The 22,785-nt window shown below is 39.0% G+C and overlaps 1 protein-coding gene across 5 annotated transcripts in view; it reads right to left on the bottom strand.

The window, feature by feature from the left end:
• Positions 1-22,785, bottom strand: part of Ndae1 (Na[+]-driven anion exchanger 1) — a 338,918-nt gene that overhangs the window by 120,411 nt on the left and 195,722 nt on the right. For all 5 annotated transcript variants that reach the window (XM_089252552.1, XM_089252555.1, XM_089252556.1 and 2 more), the window contains one exon: positions 3,231-3,476. In XM_089252552.1, the coding sequence (XP_089108678.1) occupies positions 3,231-3,476 (246 nt within the window). The remainder of the gene's footprint in view (positions 1-3,230; positions 3,477-22,785) is intronic.

Raw genomic sequence — 22,785 nt, 5'->3', positions numbered from 1 at the left:
TGGTGTTTCCTTTTATAGTTGGAACAAAGAGTTCTAGTACAGCATGGGCAAGTTTTAGCGTTATGTGAATGATTAGTGCATAAGAAACAACGAGTTTCTTTTAGCTTCTGCATTCGTAATTGATCATCAGTTATCACAGAGCAATTTTAGGACCAGTGACCATATGATTCACAAAATGGGCTAAAGGGTGACAAATTTTTCTCTTTCTGTCGAGTGCAAACATGAAACGCTTTGGTAGTCGGGCAGAAATTTAAAGGTGGCAAAGGAAACTCACTTTGTACTTTACTTGAAAATCGAAGTCCATCAATTTCTTCACAGAGGAACTATATCAGCTTTGATATGTACATGTTTGAGGTTTCTTGAAGTTTAGAGGGATAATCCATAGTTGAGAATGTAAGTAGGTAATGTGTGAAGAATCTTCTGCGTCAAAATCCGACTGTAGTTAGTGATATCTTCAAGTGATTGGAGAGCTTGAATATGGGCATTGATTTCCAAGTAAGCATCATTGAGAAACTCTAGCAATGAAGGTGTCGCTGAGTGCAGCATGTCAAAGAAGTCTATGTGGGTCTGTATGATGGTATCCTTGTTGTCGTACCTGTCGATAAGCATTATCTTCACCATCTCGTAGGCTTCCGAAAAGACGATGATTCCCTCGATGAGCTTCTTGGGTTCATTTTGGAGATATCCCTGAAGGAAAACATGTTTGTCAATGGTTGACAGTTGCGGATTCTCGTCGATCAAAGAGGTGAATTGTTGCCAGAATGTTGGCCAGTCTTCAGCACAACCACAGAAGGGCTCTAGGCATATGGTAGGCAGCTTGAGAGCACATGGTGATGAAGTTGCTGGAAGCTGAGCTAAAGTAGCAACCAGAGGAGGCACAATCGTTGCATTTTTATAACACAAGGGGTGCATCGAACTAGCCATGTTTCACTTTCTCAGGATATTCTTCACATTCTTCTATACCGATCACGTAGTCCTCGCCCAATAGTAGAGCGTGAATATTGTTATCGAGGCAAAGTAATTCGCCCAATTCCTCTGTCAAATGAGAAATCACAAAGTCTGTTTCCTTCTCAGCACTAGTTGTCCAATGTTGAAACAAATCTAGTCACCTTGGCTCGCACTGTTGTTTGTTTCCGATGTAGCATCGTTAAGATTGTATCAACGTCAAGTGCAATTTTTCCTATCTAGCATTTGGGATAACGGGTCGATTCCCATAGTTGCCTTTGAAAGCAATAATTCCCACGCATTTGAGATTTCTCAAAAGACATTAAGACAGGTTTCATTCACCAAAATAAGTTGGGCACCGAAATAGTGTAACATGACGACCTGGGATCTCTTACAATCTCAACGTTCATTTAATCTTGTTTAGGCCTCAGGGTTCGTTGGCTACCGGAAACCACCCGAGGCTTCCACTGGCGATCCGGTTCGGGCCAGTTAGTTCACTTAGTCTGACGAGTTGGGAGAGAACGGGGCCAGAGGTCGGGCTGCCGACATCCCATATAAATTCCGGTTTACATCTATGTCAGAGATCCCAATAGCTCATCTAGTTAACTTCTCTTTCCCTCTGGGGGGTTCCCGTGGCTCGTCGGTGGGAACCGTGTTGAGTCGTCATCAAACTCAATATCGAATTAATTGTGCAATATATTAGTGTAATATAATGTAAATGTTTAGCAAAGTGTTATATAAATGTGCAATATATTTTACCTCCACGCCGTCAGTGGGTCCTAGGACCATCTCACTGTCTATAATGTCATGAGCTTATACAATGTGCAATAGGCCTAAGAGTTGTGGACCCTTGCCATATCTCCAGTTTGTTATGTTTGGTTACCAGATTCAGTATTACAACTTTTACAATATTTCCTTTTCTCTCATGAAGTTATGTAAATTAGACGCAAGCTCAATACCACACCTTTGATCTTGTGATTGGTTCTGTCATGAAGCATTGTGGGAATGCTCCTGTATAAAAACCAGATAGAGATCTGCACGATCACACTATTACTTCCGACTAACTTCCTGTCTTCATGTTGAGGTGTGAGCCAGATCGTCTCTTAGAACTAGACATCTTGGAGTGTCTTGTGGACGATTTGAACCAATACGTGAATACCTGGACATGGCGGTGAGATTGTCTCTGTTTTATTGTCTCGTCGTAATATTTGAGAGAAAAGGTTAACTGTGATAATTGTTTGTTAGAATGTTATACTAATAGTTAATAGTTAATTGAATAAATGTTTATAGTTTAGTTAAAGTCTTGTTTCATTCATTATTGCCATCCATTCTATGATTACTGGGGTAAAAATGATAAAGAACCAGGAAATGCAAGATAAATGTTGCAATAGCTATTTGTATGGGAGAGCAAAGTGGCATAGGAAAAAAAATATTTTATTTCCGTAATATACAAGCAAGACATGCCTCATCAGAATGCAGCAGCCTTGTTTTATTATTGAAATTTTTACAAAAAAATTACAATTTTTTCTATTTTTTTCATTACCAGACGCGCAGGGCCCAGTGCGGCCACACCTGTCGCACAACCCTAAGAGTGGTCCTGGTTATAAGAGGTTTCAATGAAAAAACATTTTCTGTTAGGAAAAAAAGTCAAAAGTATCATTGAGAATTACAAAGTCAAGTGCTGTTCAAGGCAGTTCATACTATTACTCATACATTTGGCTTGGGTAATTTTTATTAAATCTTTCTTATAAAACAGGGTATTTTAATGATATAAAAATATTTGAACATATCTGTACCTCATAACCATACCATCGTATGTCAATTTTTGCCAATTTCGAGATATTACTGTATCCTTGTAGTATTGTTTTAGATAAAATAATTTTTACATGAAGTTGCCAAAACCAGACTATAGTATGTCTGTTTACCAATATATGTACGTATCAATACACTTAATCAACAAAATAATGAGAAATTGTTTTCTCTTCACTGTAAAATTACTCAAATGGGCATACGATAGCATGGTTCTGAGGTACAGATATGTGCATTGAAAATGTTTTTAATAATGATATAATTGGTGAAAGTTTCCTTTGTGTAGCAGTACTTGCCAGAATTTGCAAAACAAGAATTGTTTCCCCAATGATAACACATTTTTTAAAACAAGAATTCATGTTTCTAAATGTGAATGGGTTAAATAAATGTATTAAATAAGGAATAAAAAATACAAAAATCAACTTAAAAACAGACTAAATTATTAGAGAGGAAAAAGAAAGAATATTAATGCTTACCTCATCTGACATAAGTGTTGCCATTGCTCGACCAATTTCATGATATCTTCCCAGATTTCCAGATGGACCAAGCAAAACAAACAAAAACCTGGTGGGAACAGGAACTTCAGTCAGATCTCCAAGGTTTGCAGCTTGACTCAATCTTACAAATGCTATAACCGCTCTATCCAAGAAATCAACTTCACCAACTAAAATATTAGAAGCTTCTGCACCAGGTGGAATCTTCTTCATGAAAGCTTGATTTAGCTGGAAAAGAAATGTGAAACTTAATAATTTATGCCAATAAACCACACAGTCAAACTCAGTTAATTTAAAGTTTCCTTGAGAGCAAAAAATTCTATGTTTTAAGTGCAATATATTAGCTGAAATATTGTCAAAAACTGCCAAAATGAGGGAACGAACAGCATAGAATAAGCTTATCCTTTTATATATGCGTTCCTTTTTTTGCCATTTTCAGCAATTTTTGAATCTGAATCTCTCTTCTAATATTGTACCCAGGGTTACAACTAGGGTGAGCAGGCGGGCCTGCCGCCCCGAATACTGGACCAGAAGAGGCGCAAATTTCACACTTTTACCTCTCTTTCAATATTACAAGGGGGCGCCAAAATACATGCTTGCCCCTGCTGACGAATCTTCTAGTTGCGGCTCTGATTGTACCTGAATACATTCTTTTTTTTTGGGCTCAGGAAAGACAGAGCAACAACTTTTTAGATTGAAAGTTGAAGGACACTGGGACAGTAAAAAAATTAAATTTTGTATCTTGGTATATAACAGCCCCTTATACAGGGTGTCTACCTATTAAGTCTAATGTTGCCTTTATCTCATCTCTCCAACCAATCGTCAAAATGAATCTAGACTGGAACTCTCTTAAGGCTGTAAGGACCGCTAATGACATGGATCTGAAAAAATTGTTGGATGATTATAAAGAGATTTTTGATAACAAATTAGGCGAGATAAATAACCATGAAGTGGAACTAAAGCTAAAACCAGATATTACCACAGAGTTTTGTAGAGCGAGAACTGTGGCCTTCGCATTAAAAGACCGGCTTGAAAGAGAAAGCATTATCGAGAGAGTTGAAACTTCAGATTGGGCTACACCAGTTGTTCCAGTGGTGAAAACAGACGGATCCATAAGGTTATGTGCAGATTATTCGGTCACATTAAATCCTAAGCTAGAGAGAGATGCCTCAGCATCCCTTACCAACATTTGAGGAAATATTTTAATGTTTAAATGGGGGTAAACGATTTTCAAAATTGGATTTCAGTCATGCATATTTGCAAATGAAAGTGCACCCTGACAGTCAACGACACCTAACCATAAACACTCATAAGGGGTTATACGCCTGTAAAAGATTGATGTATGGACTAAATGCAGCTCCAGCAATATTGTTTATTGTTTCTATATTCTTATATATGGCAGAGGTACATTGATGGATTATTCCAAGGAATAGATGGTGTAAAAGTTTTTATGGATTCAGGATATCCAGAGTGACCGGAACGAATGACGAGTCACATCTCAGGGCTTTGGAAAAATTTTTCAAAAAATGTCAGGAGCATGGGCTGAAGTTAAATTTGAAAAAGAGCACATTTTTTCAAAAAGAAATAAATTTCTTAGGTCACAAAATTGATGAAAATGGCCTAAGAGAAACAAATGAGAAAACTGAAGCAATTTTGAAAGTTCCCGCACTGAAAAACGTTAAAGACATAAAAAGTTTTCTGGGCATGGTGAATTTCTACAGGAAATTCTGTCCAAATCTGGCAACCATCACCTATCCTTTCAATGAGCTGACAAAAAAGGACATTCCGTGGCATTGGTCTAAAAAGTGAGAGACTGCATTCAAGATTAAAAAGGAAATTTGCTCAAAGCGAATCTTGATGCACTATGATCTTACACTACCTCTTACTTCGGATGCTTCTCCAGTGGGAATAGGAACAGTTCTATCACGTCTTACCAGATGGAACAGAAAGACCAAATGCTTTCGCTTATCGTATGTTGACGAAAACAGAACAGAGATACTCCCAGATTGACAAAGAAGCTTTGGCAATTATCTGGGCAGTAAAGAAATGTATGCTTTACTTGAAAGGCTGAAGAGTTACTCTCATAACAGATCACAAGATTTTGGTAACAATATTCAGCTCGAAGAAAGGTCTACCAGTGTTGATGGCTACTCTACTTCTGCATTATGCCTTGATCTTACTAGCATATCGGTTCGATATCTATCGTAACACACAGAACCATGGTAATGCAAAATGCAAATTGTCTTTCACGATTACCTTTAAGGTTGAAGACTTAGTTGTCAAGGATGACATAGAACTCTTCCAGTTGAATCAAATCAAAACACTACCAGCGAAAGCTCAACATTTAGCAAAAGAGACACAAAATGATGAAGAGTTGGGTCCATTGCTGAGGAAATATAAATTCAGTGAACCTTTAGGAGGGAAGGAAGCTAAGTACACCTTGCAGGATGGATGTATTATGCATGGCCAAAGAGTTTTTATTCCGAAGAAATTTAGAAATTCAATTCTTGATGAACTCCATCAAGACCATCTGGGCAATGTTAAAATGAAAGCAATTCCTCAATCTTACGTCTACTGGAAGGACATTGATAGCAACATAGAAAACGCTGCTAAAAACTGTCCAGATTCAAGTCCGATCTGGTGAAAGCAAGGGTACACCATTGGACCCGAGTGCTCTATGGAAGAGAATTCACGTAGATTTCACAGGTCCCATATTCGAGCAGGTTTTTGATCGTAGTCAATGCTCATTCTAAATGGATGGAAGTATATCCGATGAAATCAACAAACACGTTCAAGACAGTTAAATGCCTATGGGACTCTCTCTCAATTTGGACTGCCTTTAGTATTAGTGAGTGACAATTGTCCTCGGTTCGCATCACACAAGTTTTAAATATTCATGAGGAATAATGGAATAAAGCACAAAACATGTGCTCTCTTTAAACCATCAAGCAATGGGCAGGCAGAACAATACTTTCACACCTTAAAACAATTCCTTCGAGCGATGTAAAGATTTCCCGGAAACATCTACCAAAAAGTGAGCACGTTTTTGCTGAATTACAGAAAAGCGCCTAATGCAATTACCATGCAAAGCCCAGGAATGTTATTTCTAAAAAGAGAAATCCGAACTAGAAGAGACTTAATCTTGCCAAATATCAAGAACAGGGTTCGAAAAAGGGTCAGAAATAAGGCCACAGACTTCTATGACCGAACTTTCGAGCCAAGAGATCATGTGGCTGTGTGAGATTACAGATCCGCCAATAACATGTGGAAGTTCAGAACTGTTCTTAACAAAGACAGTTACCAAAAATCAATATCTGTTAATTTACAATACTTTTTTGGAAATTAAGTACTACCTCAAACTGTCTCTAGAGAGATTCCTTGTGTCCCTCGAAATGGTTGGGGTAAATCGAGAAGCTATCCATACTTAGAATAAGACAACCATAAGTATTCTTTATGGGCATTGTATAATATTTTATCATGTGTATATATTGTTTACAATTTTTGTTAATTGCATTTTTAATTGGGTTGCTATATTTTTTTAAATATATGACATATATATTTTTATGGGCATCTTTTTCTCAGCCACCTCGTTGGGCATTTTGCCTGTTGTGGCGTTGTATTTGTATACTACACTGTAGATGTAAATGTAACTCTTCCGACGTCCCATCGACCAGATGAGAGCAGCTGGTAATCAAGTTCAGCAAACCTTGGTGGCACCCAGAGTTCCAGGCAAACTTTCATCAAATCCTGTTGCTGCTGACTCTGAGGTACAGATTACTCCAGAAGAACAGACAACTCCGGCAGAGATCAGCAGCGATCTACTAGCAGCAGCTATGTCTAGCACTCCCATTTCTTTCTGACGTCCCCAACAAACCACAGGAAAGCTCCTGTCTGGTTGGATCTTTAAATTATCAGGGAGGAATTTGGTGTCCTTATAAGAAATGACTAAAAGAACTAAACTGATACGAACATACAACGCCACCTAGTGTTGTGTAAGGGGAACTAGTGAGTTCCACCCCAGACATCAAGTAGATAAGATATCCATGTATTCTGCTCTTTCCGCTTTGTAAATTCTTCCTATCTATATATGTATGTAATCTATCTAAGTCTAACGTAATAATAAATACCCATGTGTTATCCACTCGGCTCACATAAGTGTTAAGAAACACATCACTGTTGGCCTTTGGTGCACAGAGAATTTGCATATGGAGATGTGGCTTGCAATTATCGGAACACTATTATTTTTCATGGGTGGCAACAGGCTCAACAAGATGGAGGAAGTTGATCAGGCTTCTCCCATTGTTTACATGGCTATGGGAATTTGAGATCGTGGAATTGTGATAATGGGACAGAAGCCCACGGGTACCCCCGCCCAAGGAGGGTGAGACAAGGTATATAGAAATAAATACATTTCATAAAATATATACATATATCATTAGTGTGAAAATATCACCATATAAAACAAACACTATATAAACAAAAATCCAGTGACTTGCACGGGTTTTCTCCCAGAGGATCACTTTGTGTTTAAGTTAATAGAAAAGGGTTAATGGAACATAAAGCCCTTAAGGGCGATATGTTACACTCACAAGAATGCATTTTCATTGTATCCCTCAACCCCTTCAGGATATTCAAGTTGTGGAACGTAGATGAAGACATTTTTTGCCAGTAGGAATGTGAGGTTTGATGAGGCTGTTTTTCCACTTAGGAGGAGCCAAACAGATTGCCAATTGAAAGGAAGTGAATTAATAGTCAATCTAAATGACCAAGACGTACAAGTGACACTTCCTGGAACATCTCTAAGAGATGCATTACCCAACTTGAAGCATACAGAGCAAATGGTTGGAAATTTGATACAGCTTACAGTCGCTGCAAATCAACCTCCTGATGCTAGAAAAAGCAAGAGACTAAGAAGACCTGCATTTTTATGGGAATCCATTGTCATACAAAGTTGTCAATGAAGCGCAGTCTAATGCTGATATTTGGATTCCACCATCATCGAAGAATGCATGAAATCTGATGCAAAAATGTGGAAAGCAGCTATAAAGGAAGAAGCCAAACAAGTAGCTGTTGAGGAAGCTGGCAAGGTGAGTGATGCTACCATTGAAGAGAAACCGGCAACCAGGAAACATGGTCGGACAGCTAAATTGGCTAAGATGACCACCAATAACAATTCTAGTCAGAAAAGGTGTGGGAGACCTGCTAAGAAAAGCGATCAAGATGACGACTCCAACAAGGATGGTACAGACACTGTGAAAGCCAGTCCGTAAAAACGTGAATGCAAGGCGGCAATGACAAAAGCTAAAAATGACGAGCAAGAATGTTCCAAACACAAAGAAGACAGTGATGACAATGCCGGGTAGAATTCAGATTACGAATTGAAGTTGCCAAAGTGAAACGCCGGCAGACAGTAAAGAAAAGGGACAAAGAAATGATAGTGGAAAGAAAGATGAAGTTTCGCCATCCAAGAAAAGTGATGGTCACTAAGCTAAGTCAAAGAAGGATGAGTGATGTTGATAATGGTGCCAAAGAAGACAAGAAGAAAGAGAATGAGCCAAAGGCTAGCAAGTCCAGCAGCAGCAAACCAGCTGCAGGCAAGATGGATGAAGTGTATCAATTTTATTTTTCCTTTCGTCATGCTTTAGCAAGGATGAGTGTTACGATATAAAAGAAGGTTTTACAATGGCTGGTTATGCCAAAAGCATGTAAAGAATTGTAGTTGACCTCTTGGCAACATGTGTAGAATGGCTCCCATAAATGAAACTGTGGTGTTCAAGGACGTGCGCGTTTCCTTGTGTGAAGAATGTCTTTCACTTATATATAATTGATTATATATATATATCCAGCCCACCCACCCTTTTTTTTGCAACAACTTTACTGCTCAAATAAGGAAACATCATATTCCCTCCCCCCAGCACTTATGAACAGCACTTCCTAGCATCGTGCAATGGCATTTCCGGCCATGGGTTCCCATACAATTCTTTTGATGTTCTCTACCTCCCTTTAAAGTTTGTACCTCTATTTATCAGACGCACTGCATATACATCATTTTCTCACATTTCAGAAGGAGCAGCAAACTCATATTTCCCCCTCCCCTCCAGAAAAGTTAGGGCTTTGGTTGTACATATCTACAGCATGCTATTATATTCGAATAGCAATATTAAACAAGCATTAACCGTTGAAGCAATGTTGTATATATCATACAACTTGTTATTAACACAGTGCATCATGACTAATTATTTCAACTGGCAACAAAAATATACTACATTTTTATAAATTGTTGAAAAAATTCTAAAAATGTTATTTTCATGCTAAAATTAATTTATTATATGATAATCAACTCCTTCTAAACAATGGGTGCACAAACTTTTTTTGGCTTCCAGGCTATATTTTGTCCATAATTACTTTTTGCAGGCCATATATGAGCTAAATACAGTCTAATTTTATTGTAATGAAAATGATGCTATAATGTCAAGATTCAGCAATCCTAGCCTTTACTCATAGAAAATAATGTCAATGAAGCTTGCTTATATTTTTCATAAAATTTTTTGCTGCTTTTGCATCTGTTTTTTTATAGAATTTTATCAAAAAATACTTAGACTTAGAGCTCAGAAGATTGAGGAAATATTTATCTGTTGTTCTATTGATACCCAAGTATAAAAAAATATTTATTACAGGTTTGACACCCAAACTTGCTCATTGTTTAGTTCCCATTCACATGACATTGAGAGTACTCCTAGAAGCAGATGCTATCTCAAGTGGTAGCATGATGTCAATAAAGACATTTTTGGTAAGTCGTCTCAAAAATGTGATAAAAATATTCATTATTTCCACTTTGAAAACATTGAACACACAAAAAATGACCATATACAAATACTTTTGGAAGAAAGATAGCGCCATTCAAGGAAAAATATAAAAAAGGACAGACTTCTGTGGTTAGGATTTGAACCCTGACTTGGAGTACATCATCATTCTAACCAGATGCCTTTACGAAATACGCTATCACAACAGCACTTGCAGTGTGCTATTATGGCATAAGGTCACGAATATAAGGGTGCAGTACTCTATTTCTTGTTGAATAATGCTGAATGCAGTTATGAGTTTTTTTAATTGAAAAATTATAAATAATGCAAATAATTAGAGATATATTGGGTTAAGAAAAAGCTGTCTATCAAGGAAACATTTTTGAAATTTTATGCAAAAGTGAACTCTGAAAGAAAAGTCATTTGGTCTCCTCTGGGATCTCCATCTCTACCATCCCAACCTGGGGGCCATTTGCTGAAGTTAAGAGAGGCTGTTAATGCCTGTATACTTCAGCGTATCATGCTACAGTGCGTGAAATAAGGAAGGCAGGGTAGTGTCTAGTGGTATAGATGGCAGCATGATTGCCCAGAATGTAAAAGGGCCTGGGTTCATGTCCCAGTGAAGACCAGATGACTTTTCTTTCCAAGTTCACCTTGGCAAAAAATCCAGAAAACCTGTTTCCTTAATGCAAATAATTGTTTGAGTTATAATTTGAAAAAAAAGATCCCCTTTTTTTATTTTTTTAGTTCAATGCATCTTAAAGAGCCCATTGCAATGTTTTCAATTATTTACTGATTTCACAGATCCTCTGATCTTTGGTATAAAAAAATACACAGTGATACAGATTTAATTATAATTGATTGAAATCTGTTGAGTATATTGGCATATTTCACACATTTCAAATAAGTTCAATCACAATAAAAGCTGTGGGTTCAAATTACAAAGCTTTAGAGAGCCATATTCTGCCTGTGGATGTACCAGTTCGCACAACTCCTGAATTATATAAATTCCTAGCACCATCTGTTCAACTTGTATGTAAAACATTACCTATCTGCTTCACCACAACATTATAGTTGTTGGTACTGTTTCTAATCAACCTTATGGATATAAATACATTCAACTTAGTGCCCCATCTTGCATACTAACAAAATTGTCAATAGGGAATGTGTATGGGAAAAATATTGCGATTTCTCAAGCACAAAAGACAATGTGGTTTATGTCATGGTTAACTGACACATTACAACCCAACTGCAATACATCAGGATACATAAAAATAATTTATTAATTTGTGAAACAACGAAGGAGATCATGGTGGATACGATATATCTAATTTTGCTGTAGGTCTTTTTGTCTGAGGTCTACTGTATATGGAACACATACTAAAACTGAGGATCAATTTGCTTTGCAGCATACCATCCACAATAAAAATTTGACAATCAAATATTTGAATTTGTTCGTAAGCATCACAAAATTCTTGAATTGACCAAAGTTTGTGCACCCATGTTCTTAACAGTTCTGGTTATTTTGTTCCAAACATCTTGAGGAAAGAACAGATGGGGGTTAAAAAAACTACCTGCTCACTTGAAGCAAGCAAAAAATCTTAAAGGACATACTTTAAGGTAAAGACATGGCATTTCCTGAGAAAGAAAAAAAAAAAAAAATCAAAATAAAATCAAACTGAGGACATCGTTCTACAAATCCATGAACAAGATATCCTCCATTCAATGAACAAAATATACATTAGGAATGTCTATCATGACCATACAGTTTTGCTTTACAAAATGGGAAAAAGAAATTTTTGACATTTCCACTGGCATTGCATTTCAACATTTGTTACACTTTAGACAATTCTTTAATATAGACCTTAATTACAAAAAAAGATTATGCAGATTTAAGATATTTGGTATAATTTTAAGCTGCAGATAATGCAAGACTTAATTTCTTCAATGGAAACCTGCATTAACAAACATATTAAGAAAATAGGACATGTGACCAGATTTTAAATAATTTTTATTTTGCTGAAAATTTGACTGTCTGTACCAGTTCTCAAACTATCCACCAGCCTTTATCACAGAGGTCGTTAAGCATCATCCTGACAAAGGTTTTTCAGAGATTCTTTATTTAACTGCTCTGGAGAGGTGGATTTCCATTGATTATGGAAAGGGGAGTGGTAAAAAATATCGAGAACCCCTGGTCTAAACTTTTGCATGATTGTTTATATGCTATTTTTTTAATTGTCATTATGTTGTTTACAGCCCAATTTTATCATTTTGCAAATAAAGTACATATTCACCCCAATAAGTGGTACCATATTCCCCTGAATTAAGAAGCATGCTGGGAAACAACAAGGTAGCCAGCACATACACACATCAGGAATACCTGTTTTCCTCATATGCTGGGAGTCTCAAATTGGTGTTCTTAAATATCTGGACTCAAAGAATCAACTAAATTGGCTTATTTGAACCCTGTCTGTTCTCTGTATGTTAGTATACTTTGTGTTTTATGCATGGGCGGAGATACGGGGGGGGGGGCGTGCGTGCGGGTTGCCGCCCCCCCCCCCAGCGTCAAAGGTGGATTCGACTGATCTAATGTATATATGAATTGACATCATCATCGTGCCCCCCCCCCAGCAATAATGATGTTGCCCTCCCAGACTTCCAGGTCAATCTCCGCCTATGATTTTATGAGCTACATTGGAGATCAAATTTGATGTTTGTTTTCTCTATCATAAATCTTTGTTCATTGCAAATGTTGGATCCTAAGCATAGTAGTTTTTGTAGACTAGATGAGCTAAATGGGAAAATTTGGTAGACTGTGTGAAGTATTTTTATATTCTTTGGTCACATGTTTTTAAGATTTGAATAAGCAGAGCAAAAAATTCAATAAATGCACCGCAAAAGATGTTATATACAAAAGAGATAGCATATTTCTTCAATCTCTGAACATGCAAAAGAAAAACAAATGTGCAAAACACAGTATCTGTATTTTGTATTAAGTTGGCGATAATCAGGTCAGTGATAAATAAATGCTTAATTTTCATTATTGTTATCAAATTTCTAGGCAAAACATGTTTGCAAAAGTGAATTTTGGATTTAGTTCTCACTAATTCCAAGGATCCTGTTTCATCAAGTTTTCTTCTAGGGATTGTGACATTAGTTTTGTCTAACTTTTCTTTGAGTAAAGCTGATAACAGAAGAATGATTCTTTGTTTTCGAAGAACCAACTTTGAAAAAGACTAGTCTGAAGCAGTTGTAGTGGTAAGTCAATGGAAAGAATTTAGTACAAAGCTGTCCTCTGTTTTACACGACGTCATACCCTTTACTCATAAAAAAGTGTGTTTGTACATTGCACCCCCTCTGGTTCATGGGCAGTGTGCATAATCTTGATTTTTTGAAAAGAAAAGAGCATTCAAAGAGTATAAAATTGGACGAGGGGACCTGTCATGGTTTACTGATAAAAGGCGGGCATTGAAGAAAGGGATAAGGGATAGTAAAATGAGAGTTCATGTGGAGGAATACAAAATCAATTTGATGTTGCAATTAGTATTTCTCAAATACTGGGTGATCTCAACCAGTGTCTGAACTTTGGCGGTACACTGACTTAAACTGATTTTGTGACTTGGATTAGACAAGTCAAAAAGAATTGATAGCAAGAAATTGAAAGTAATTTTTTCCAACTTTTTTTAGAGCTCAAAAGCCATTTTGAATAATATATACCAAAGTAGGCCATATTTTGATTGGGAGAACAATCCCTCCCCTGGCTATGTGTTTGTACAGACTCTTATCAGGTAGTCCTAGGGGTATTCATACAAACAAAGAGCTTGACAGATTTTTTCTTGCAGCCTTCGATTAGCTCAAAGGGTCACTTTAGCTTGAAAGACTTTTATTCATTATATATACAATGTTGCATAACTCTGTGTGGGTTCAAAGTAAAATAAAATAAGTATCATGTAGCTAAAAATTTAATATATTAATATATACTGTTAAGGGCCATTCAAGTACTACGTAAGCAAATTTTTAACCCTCTCCCCCCTTGTCAGCAAAATTTCGTCATCACTGCCCCCTACCTCCTAATGCATATTGGTGGGATCAGAATCATACACGGGAGGGGGATAGAAGGCTCATGCGCCTCCCTCCCCAGACGAAAAAAATCATTTTTTAATGAAAAAAAAAATTGTTTTAATTAAAATTTCGAAAGAAAATACCTTTATATGTTATTATAATCAATTTCTGTTAATTTCAATGCTATTTAAAGGGTAAGAACTAAAAATTTCTCTCTCTAAGACATTTATTGCGAAACATTTAAAAAATTCATTGCGACCCACCCTTCCAGCCCTGTGGTAAACCCTTGACCAGCAGACCAAATGTAGCCCTGAAGGTTACCTGATGCGACTTGCCTCCTCAAACCCAATTTTGTAAAAATGAACTAAGCTGCACATTTTTACAGATCGCTTAAATGACCCATGGCACATTTTCAGATCACTGAGGTAGGCCTCAAAGTTCACTTTCGCATTCAAAGATCACCTAAGTAACCCGCGACACAGTTACAGAACACTTAAGCAATCGGTGGCACATTTAGAGATCCCTTGAGTGACATGTGGCACAGTTTTAGAGCACTTAAGCAGCCCCCCCAGTGCAGTTCTATATATCACTCAAGTTACCTGCGGAGCATTCCCAGATTACTTAAGTGATCTGTGGCATAATTACGGATTACTTGAGTGATGCATGGCACAGTTCCAGAGCACTTAAGCGGCCCGGAAACATTTCCAGAGCACTTGAAGGATCCGTGAAACATTTAGAGATCATTAAAGTGGCTCTGTTGTAGGGGACTTATCAATAGGTAGAATGTAAGTTCAGGTGCCCAATCTAAAGGTTTTTTCCATTTTTGGCACTCCAAATAAGGTGCCATTAGGAATATTTCATATCTTCACAAAGAATGGTTGATTACGTAAGCATCATCAAAACCCCCCTCCTTTCTTGTCATCAAAAGTCAGCAAATCGGAAACCGCCTCCCCCATCGATGCTTACTTGAATAACCCCTTACACACTGCGTTCAAAACACACAAGCAAAAAATATAATACAAACAAATACAGTAGAGACCAGATAATCTGAGTCCAAGTAAACAATTCTGCTCAATCCAATGTGATTCAGGAAGTTTATGGCTGCAAAAACTTTCTTTTTGCTAAAACTATGGCTACACCAGTTATATCCTATAGCTTGTCATTAACAGGCTCCCTGGTATTGTTGCCTACCCTAGTTTGGGTTGCACTTTACATGAGAAGTATACGCAGGTTTATCCATCTGTGTACAGAGATGCAGCTGACATACTATATTGCAAATACCTGGAATTTCGGGAAATGACAGGTAAAAATTTTGTTCATACATCTTGTAAGGTGCATGTTTTCCAAATTTTGTGAAAAAAAATATAAAGGAGAGAAAACCTCTATTAATTTTTTTCCTCCTCACTATCATAATCACGCTATGTCGTGACCTTATTTATTTATTTATCCAATAATGTTGGCCGAGACCTAAACATGAGAATGCGGTTGATGACAGAAAAAAAGTTTTATATTTTTCGAAAATATAAATGGCGTGGGTAAATCAATGACAGTGGAGGGGAGAGAGTTCCAGTTAGAAATGGTATGTGGAAAAAAGGTAAATTTAAAGCAGTCGGTGGAAGCGGAGATAGAGTTTATCTTAAGTGGATGATCAAGTCTGCTGGAGAGATGTGTCGTGACCTTGAAACAAGTTCTACTTTTAAATATAAAAAAGAAATACTATACTATATTAGTAGAAATTATATAACCCTGTGGGCTGCAACAAATTTTGTGACGAAATATCAAGTTGTGTTCTTGAATGAGCAGCTACTATACCAAATTTTCCAATTTCTGAAGGTTTTCCTTCTGCAGGTTATGTATTGAAAATTATGGTGGTACTTTGGGGCCCACCTACATTCAGAGACATAGCATTTACCACATAAATTTGCTTTGTTCCTACAAGATTGCACATGTACCTTTTTGAAGAATCATATAGGATTGGATCACCAAATGAATTGTGAAAACATTTTCGAGATCGTTGGAGAAAACAAAAAAAACGAATCTTGATCATAAATATCTATAGTTTTGTCATCTAGTTCCTATGCGGTTGTGAGTTTCACATTGTGAAAATCTGGGTTTAGAACTCGCTAATGTGCAGTGTGGTTAACTAAATATGATTTTCTGAGGTTTTCTCAACTTTGAGTTGTTTATCCCTTTGGAAAAAGCTCTGTTGATACAATGCACGAAACGGACAGACAGATAAGACGCCTCAAAGAACAGACGTGAGAGTCCAGATACAGGCCGAACATCAACAGGAGACGAGAAATGCGGAGGACGATGAAAAAGCCCCAAATCACCAGGAGCCCCAGGATGACATCTGTGAATATGAGGGAACATGCCCAAGAGAACACGGGCCCTAATGAAAGTGACACAGAGCGAGAGACAAACAAAGAGGCAGAGGGGCGTGAATCAACCCAAACAGAAGAAAATAAAGACGAGATTACGGAAAAGGGAGGAACACTACAAAAACAAGGACTCCCCACCAGTAGGCCAGAGGAAGAGGAGAGGAAGGAGAATGAAGTAAAAGGGAGATTTTGGAAGAAGATCCTTCTGCTCATCCGTTCGAGGGATTGAGAAAGAAGACAGATGGGTTGATCAAAATGGGGAAAACCTCTGCCAAGAGGAGTAGTGACAAGAGATAAGTGACTACAGACCCATCCAGGAGCAGTTGCTCCTAGATGGGTCCCCCCCCCCACCAGGCGTAGAAATAGCTATTCAATGAGCTACTCCACTGTCACAGAGAGGGGAACAGAGTACATACCACTCTGCTCTTTCCCCAATATGAGGGACACAAGGAGTCTCCCCAACAGGGCTGTCTTAAGAGCATCATGGGCCCCGGTCCAATTGGTTTTTCTGAGGCCCTTACCTGGAAAATTCTCAAAAATTTCAGTTCTCATTTTTGTTAGGCCCCTCTTCTCGAGGCCCATGCATTAAGATGGCACTGGCTCCCAATGGCCATCCAATCAAAAATATCAGCAGACTAGAGTTAGAAGGGAGTCTAATCAAAATACGTTTCATACAGAAAGGATGTGCCCTGGATTTCAGTAATAGCAAAGACGCTTCCAGGGAAGGTGGCTGCAATAGAAGACCTGGACTCGATAATGGTGGCCCGCCTTCCTAAACCGAGGAAAGTGTTAGTTATGATAAAAAACCAGTTATGCAAGACGAACATCCAGGCTATCTGAAAATCTAGGCAGGGTGCTACAACAAAGGCCTGAGGGTGCAGTCTACAAGTTTCAACTGAGAGCGGGCGGGGAGGAGGCATACAATTTTGGAAGCTGACTGAACAAAGCCTTAAACTAGGCCCTAAAAAAGGGAAAGGTGAACATAGGTATGGAAAATGTCAGGCCGAGAGAAACAGTTCCTTCACTCTACAAGATGCTTTCGGTGCGAGGGGAAAGGGCACCATGCGAGAGGGTGTCCAAGTCTGGACCCCTTCTGTGCAAGGTGTGCAGAAAGACATGAAACGGTAGAGTGTCAGAGCACCAGGAACCTTTGTATAAACTGTATGACTAGCAACTACGACAGAGACACAAGGCATCAAACTGACCACAGTGCAGTGAGCACCAGTTGCCCAATTTTTAAGGCAAGTGTAAACGGGAAGTGTAGAAGAAAAATGGAAGATAGGAGAAGGATATCGGAGCAACAATGGAACAAATGTACAGACAATCCAAGGAATCAACAGAGGATAGAAATGAGGAGCTAGAGAAATCAGGGACCACAGATGATGGCAGTGGAGGCAGGCACCAATTATCAGAAGAGAAACTCAATGATGGAGAGAATTGTCATCAGTACCAGGAATGAGCCCGTAGGCCCCTTTATGAGAACAGCGACATTGAGCTCTCCAAGGGGCACCAGAAGAATAGAAGACATCACCGTAAGGATGACACAAGACAACACTCCAATAAGAACGGTGGTGATTAGGAACAGGGCGAGAAACTGCTAGATACGGCAGGATGAAAAGAGCAGGCACTAAAATCATTTCAACCAGTTAAAGCCTCAAAATTAACACAATGGGCACCACAGAGGTGCCAAAGGCAATGAGCAAGGATGAAAACAGACCAAGGAAGCGGAATAAGATTCTTTGAATTTAATGCCAACAGAGCAAGAGATGCAACATATCTGATGACGTAAAATGTGGCAGCCATGGGCATAGACCACCTGCTAATCCAAGAACTGTGGACATCGAAAGAAGTCATCAGGGAATTGCTGCCTCGTAGGAGGAAATAGCCATCTAAAAACAAGAAAGTGGCTGCCATCTTTTGCAACCAGAAGAGTGAGGTGGCCATGCTAAAGATTGGACAACACAATGTAGCAGTCAAAGCAAGAGTAAATTGTCATAATGAGGGGATACTCGTCTTCCTATGACAAATTAGAGGAGGCCTTAGATGAAATTAGGAACACAGTACTTAATCAGTGGAAGGCACCGATGATTATCTGAACTTATCTCAATGGCCACCACATGGACTGGAACTACGAAAAAAAAAAAGAGGTCGATCCATCAGTAACCTGATCATGGGGCTGGAACTACAGATAGCCAATAGAGGGAATGAGAAGCCAACATACGACCTAAATGAAAAGATAGGTTGGCCAGACTTAACATTCCATAAAAATACCGGAGACCTGGAAGAATGGCATGTCAGGAAAGAACTCTAATGCAAAGCTCCCACAAATACATACATTTCAAGTGGGGAGAGGAAATCCAGGAGCATCGCAAACCAAAATATAGCTCCTCCACCAGGAGACTAATTAAATTTGTAAAGAATGTTTCGGCCAAGATCAAGTTGATAGAAAGAAAAGGAAACAAATGGGGAACAACTGGACGAGGCCACTACAATGGTTCTGAATGGATTAAAAGAGGCGGGGGCGACCAGACACTAATTAGGAAAGAAGTGCCAAGTAAGAGAAAGGCACCCTGGTGGTCACACAGGAACTGGTGATAGAAAGAAAGCTCCTAAGAGCTAAACACAGCAGATGGAAGAGGGCGAAAGAAGAACTGAAGAGGCCATGTACACCAAGAAGCTGAGAAAAACTGAGACAGAAGAGTGGTGTCAATCATAGGCGGAGATAGACTTGGAAGTCTGGGGGGGGGGCAAGTTCATTATTGCTGGGGGGGGGGACACGATGATGATGATGTCAATTCATATACATACATATACATTAGATCTACCCACTCCACTTTTGATGCAGGGGGGGAAATGCCCCCCATGCCCCCCTGTATCTCCGCCCATGGTGTCAATATTGTGAAAGGGCAACTGATGCTTTTGGAAACGTGTACAGGGCAATAGGTAAACGAGAGCCGAATATGTCATAGATCATCATGGAGGACATAGTATTGTGTGCTCCATCGTGTCGTCTAAGACAACTACAGAGCCTATACCCAATCGATGAGGAAGAATTGGAAAGAGCTAATGGAAGAGGAGAATGCAACAAGGAAACAGGAGAATGGTTACAAAAGGACAGAACCGGCTATTACCAAAAAGGAGATAAAGTGATCCATAAATCGTACTGGAAACAAGAAAGCCCCAGGGCTGGACGGCCTGACAATACCAATGTTGAAGGCAATAAACAACAAACATCCGGAGCTTCTAACTACATTATTCAAAAAGTGCATGGAAATGAGGAAATTCCCAGGGGTCTTCAAGAAAGGCAAGGTGGTCCTAATACTGAAGCTGGGAAAAGTTCAGGATAACAAACTCTTACAGGTCGATAACTTTACTGCCATACACCGAGAAGATCTTGGTCCAGAAGATGACCTCGAAAAGAACCAATTCATGCACTTCAATCAGTATGGATTTAGGATGGGATGGTTGGCAGAAGCACTCTGCTATATCAACACTATTAAAGAAAAAAAGAGAGGAAAAGAAACATGTGGCTGTGATGTCTATAGACATTAAGGGTGCTTTTGACGCCCTAAGATATTCTAACTTATGGAACATATTTGATCAGATCCCTGCACAAAGAGACCTCAAGAACATGATGTTGGACCTCCTTAATGCTAGGAAAGCAGTCATGGAACTGGACGGCACACTTGTTAAACATGACCAGATGAGAGGGTGTCCGCAGGACTTGTGCTCTGGCCCCCCTCATGCGGAATATAAGTGAACAGGTTATTGAAACAAACCTGGGAAAAGGGGAGTCAGAGTCCAGGCATTCACGGACGACATACTGATTGTTCTCTCAACAGCACGGTGGAAGGATTAGTAATGAAAACTCAGCCAAATGGCGATACGGCTATAACGAAATGACCTAGAACCAACTATTGAAAAAAAGTTGCTATGTATGGTACAGCTCCTGGGACAAGAGACCCACAAGCAAGATGAGAGGGACGAGAATTACCTGAAAGAATGAAATGAAGTACCTGGGAGTAATACTGGATCAAGATCTTGACTAGACACCCTATCTCAAGGCACAAGGGGTTAAAGCAAATAACAATTTGCAACTCCTGGCAAGCATGGCTGGATGAAGTTTGGGGCTGAAGCAGCGGCTCAGAAGGGTACTCTATGACCAAATAGCTACCAAAATCATAACTTATGGAGCCGCTGCATGGTACCAGGAGAAATCGGATAAACTTAAAAGGAGGCTTGACATAATACAGACTCACGAGAGCCTGCCATAAAATATCCATGGCCGCTATGCAGGCCATAGCCGGGTTACCCCCGCTTAGCTTGCAAACTGAATACATAGCAAAGGTGGCACGAGTAACCGGATTGAGGAGACCCATTAGGATTGGCAATGAAACCATTGGCCCAGATGATAGAGGAGAGAACAATAGGCTGGGACACTCACCCAGTGTAAGACGTTCCTGACATACAAATTATTACAGGAGGAAGATGGGAAGGAGCTCTGCTACAGAAGGAAAAACCATCTTCATGGACAAAAACTAAAGACTGAATAGGAACAGCATTCATATAGTATGAAGATGGAGAACAAAAATACAAGTAGAACTGCAGGCACGAAGATGGATGCACGGTTTTTTAGGTGGATTTGCTAGCTTTTCAAAGTGCGATCGAAAGAGTATAGATAACAGAAACATCAGTAAGAATATACACAGACAGCCAATCCAGCCTGGAGGCAATCCATGATCCTTTAACGAGACATGGAGATGCCAGAAGAATCAGAACCATACTGCAGGGTCACATCATCATCAGACTGATATGGAGAAGAGGACACAGGAGAGAGAAGAATGTGAGGAAGCTGATGGCCTGGCCAAAGACAACACAAAATTTCCAGAGGTGAAAATAGGAAAAAAAATACCTGCAGCAACGATTAAAAGAAGGATAAAAGAAGTGATGGTACAACAGTGGCAAGGAATTTGGGATGCACCAGATACAAATGGAAGACTAATCCATCAAATAATACCTTGCGTTCAGTGGAAGGAACGACACTGGAATGAAGAAGAGACAATTTTCTCCTCCGGACACATTCCCGACACATTTTCTGAGATTTAATATTTCAAATAATGATAAATGTATCTGCAGAAAAAGTGGAATTCCCTTACACTATGCAACAGAGTGTGAACGGATGGTTCAATTCCTTCTAGTCAAGCTATGGTCAGAGCTGGAGAAAGCGTGGTTTAACCAGTCAAGTGGTTAAGACGGCATTTGCCGTCGCTGCCTTACGTAATGGTGTTTCCTATGACGGCATTTGCCGACACGCAGACTTTTCGGTCTTTTTCGCATAGATATGACAATAATTTGTCATACATGTGCTGCCATCTCTGTACAGCCATTCTTCTACTTTATTATCTCATCACTAGATGGAGTTGACAATTATATTTCAAGGTCTGAGATTGTTATTACTATTATCTTTGTCATGTTTTGCAAAGCTACCTCCCCATCGCTTTTTTTTTTCCGATTTCCGATTCCCTTGCAAAGATGCATCTGTTTTATTACTCACATATCTTTTAGCAAAGGTTCAACTACTATGGTTCCACATAAATCCATCAATAGCATTTCTTTTAGTCACAGGACATTATGACCCCCTTCCCCACTTTTGGGGTGTCATATTACGTCTCGACACATTCAAGCTATAAAAACACATGCTATAAAAATATTTCAATATTTCAAACTTTCAAGAAAAGGAAAAAAAATGAAAAAATGCGCACATCTTCAAAAAAAGTGGGCACTGCGGGTAGCGCTCGGAGAAATTAATTGGACAGTTGACTGGTTAAAAGGCAGGTAAGAGATAAAGGCGCACTCCGAAAGTTGAATGAACTCGTGAAATGCTTAGAAGAAAACATCGATCCCCTCCACAGAAAAATAAACACGGTCCAAACAAACCTGACACCTCCACAAATAAGAAGTGAAAGAATAAGACAGAGGACAGAAATGACAATCAGCGATCCAGAACCAGAGAGAAGAATGGAGCTGGAACAGAGATATGGAGAGCCAGGAGACTCCAACTTGGATTTCTAATAGCATACTGAAAACAGTTCCTGGGCCAGCCCGAGTGGCATGGTGGTAAGATGCCCAGTCAGCAACTCCAAAATAAATCCGCAAAAGCTCAACTGAGTGCTCAGGGCTGAACTGGAAGCCTGCAATACAAAGTTCCTTTGGCCGACAACATCAAGACATGCGACAGGATTTGTGAAATGTCCAAATGTATGATGACTTTCAAATCGACATTTCTGTTAC

The sequence above is a fragment of the Pholcus phalangioides genome, unplaced genomic scaffold (assembly GCF_987345545.1).
Source record: "Pholcus phalangioides strain wild (caught in Gottingen) unplaced genomic scaffold, Ppha-v1.0 ptg000029l_1, whole genome shotgun sequence".
In the NCBI taxonomy this organism is placed as follows: Eukaryota; Metazoa; Arthropoda; class Arachnida; order Araneae; family Pholcidae; genus Pholcus; species Pholcus phalangioides.
Note: the sequence above shows the minus strand (reverse complement) of the source record. Positions and strands in the feature narration are given on the sequence as shown.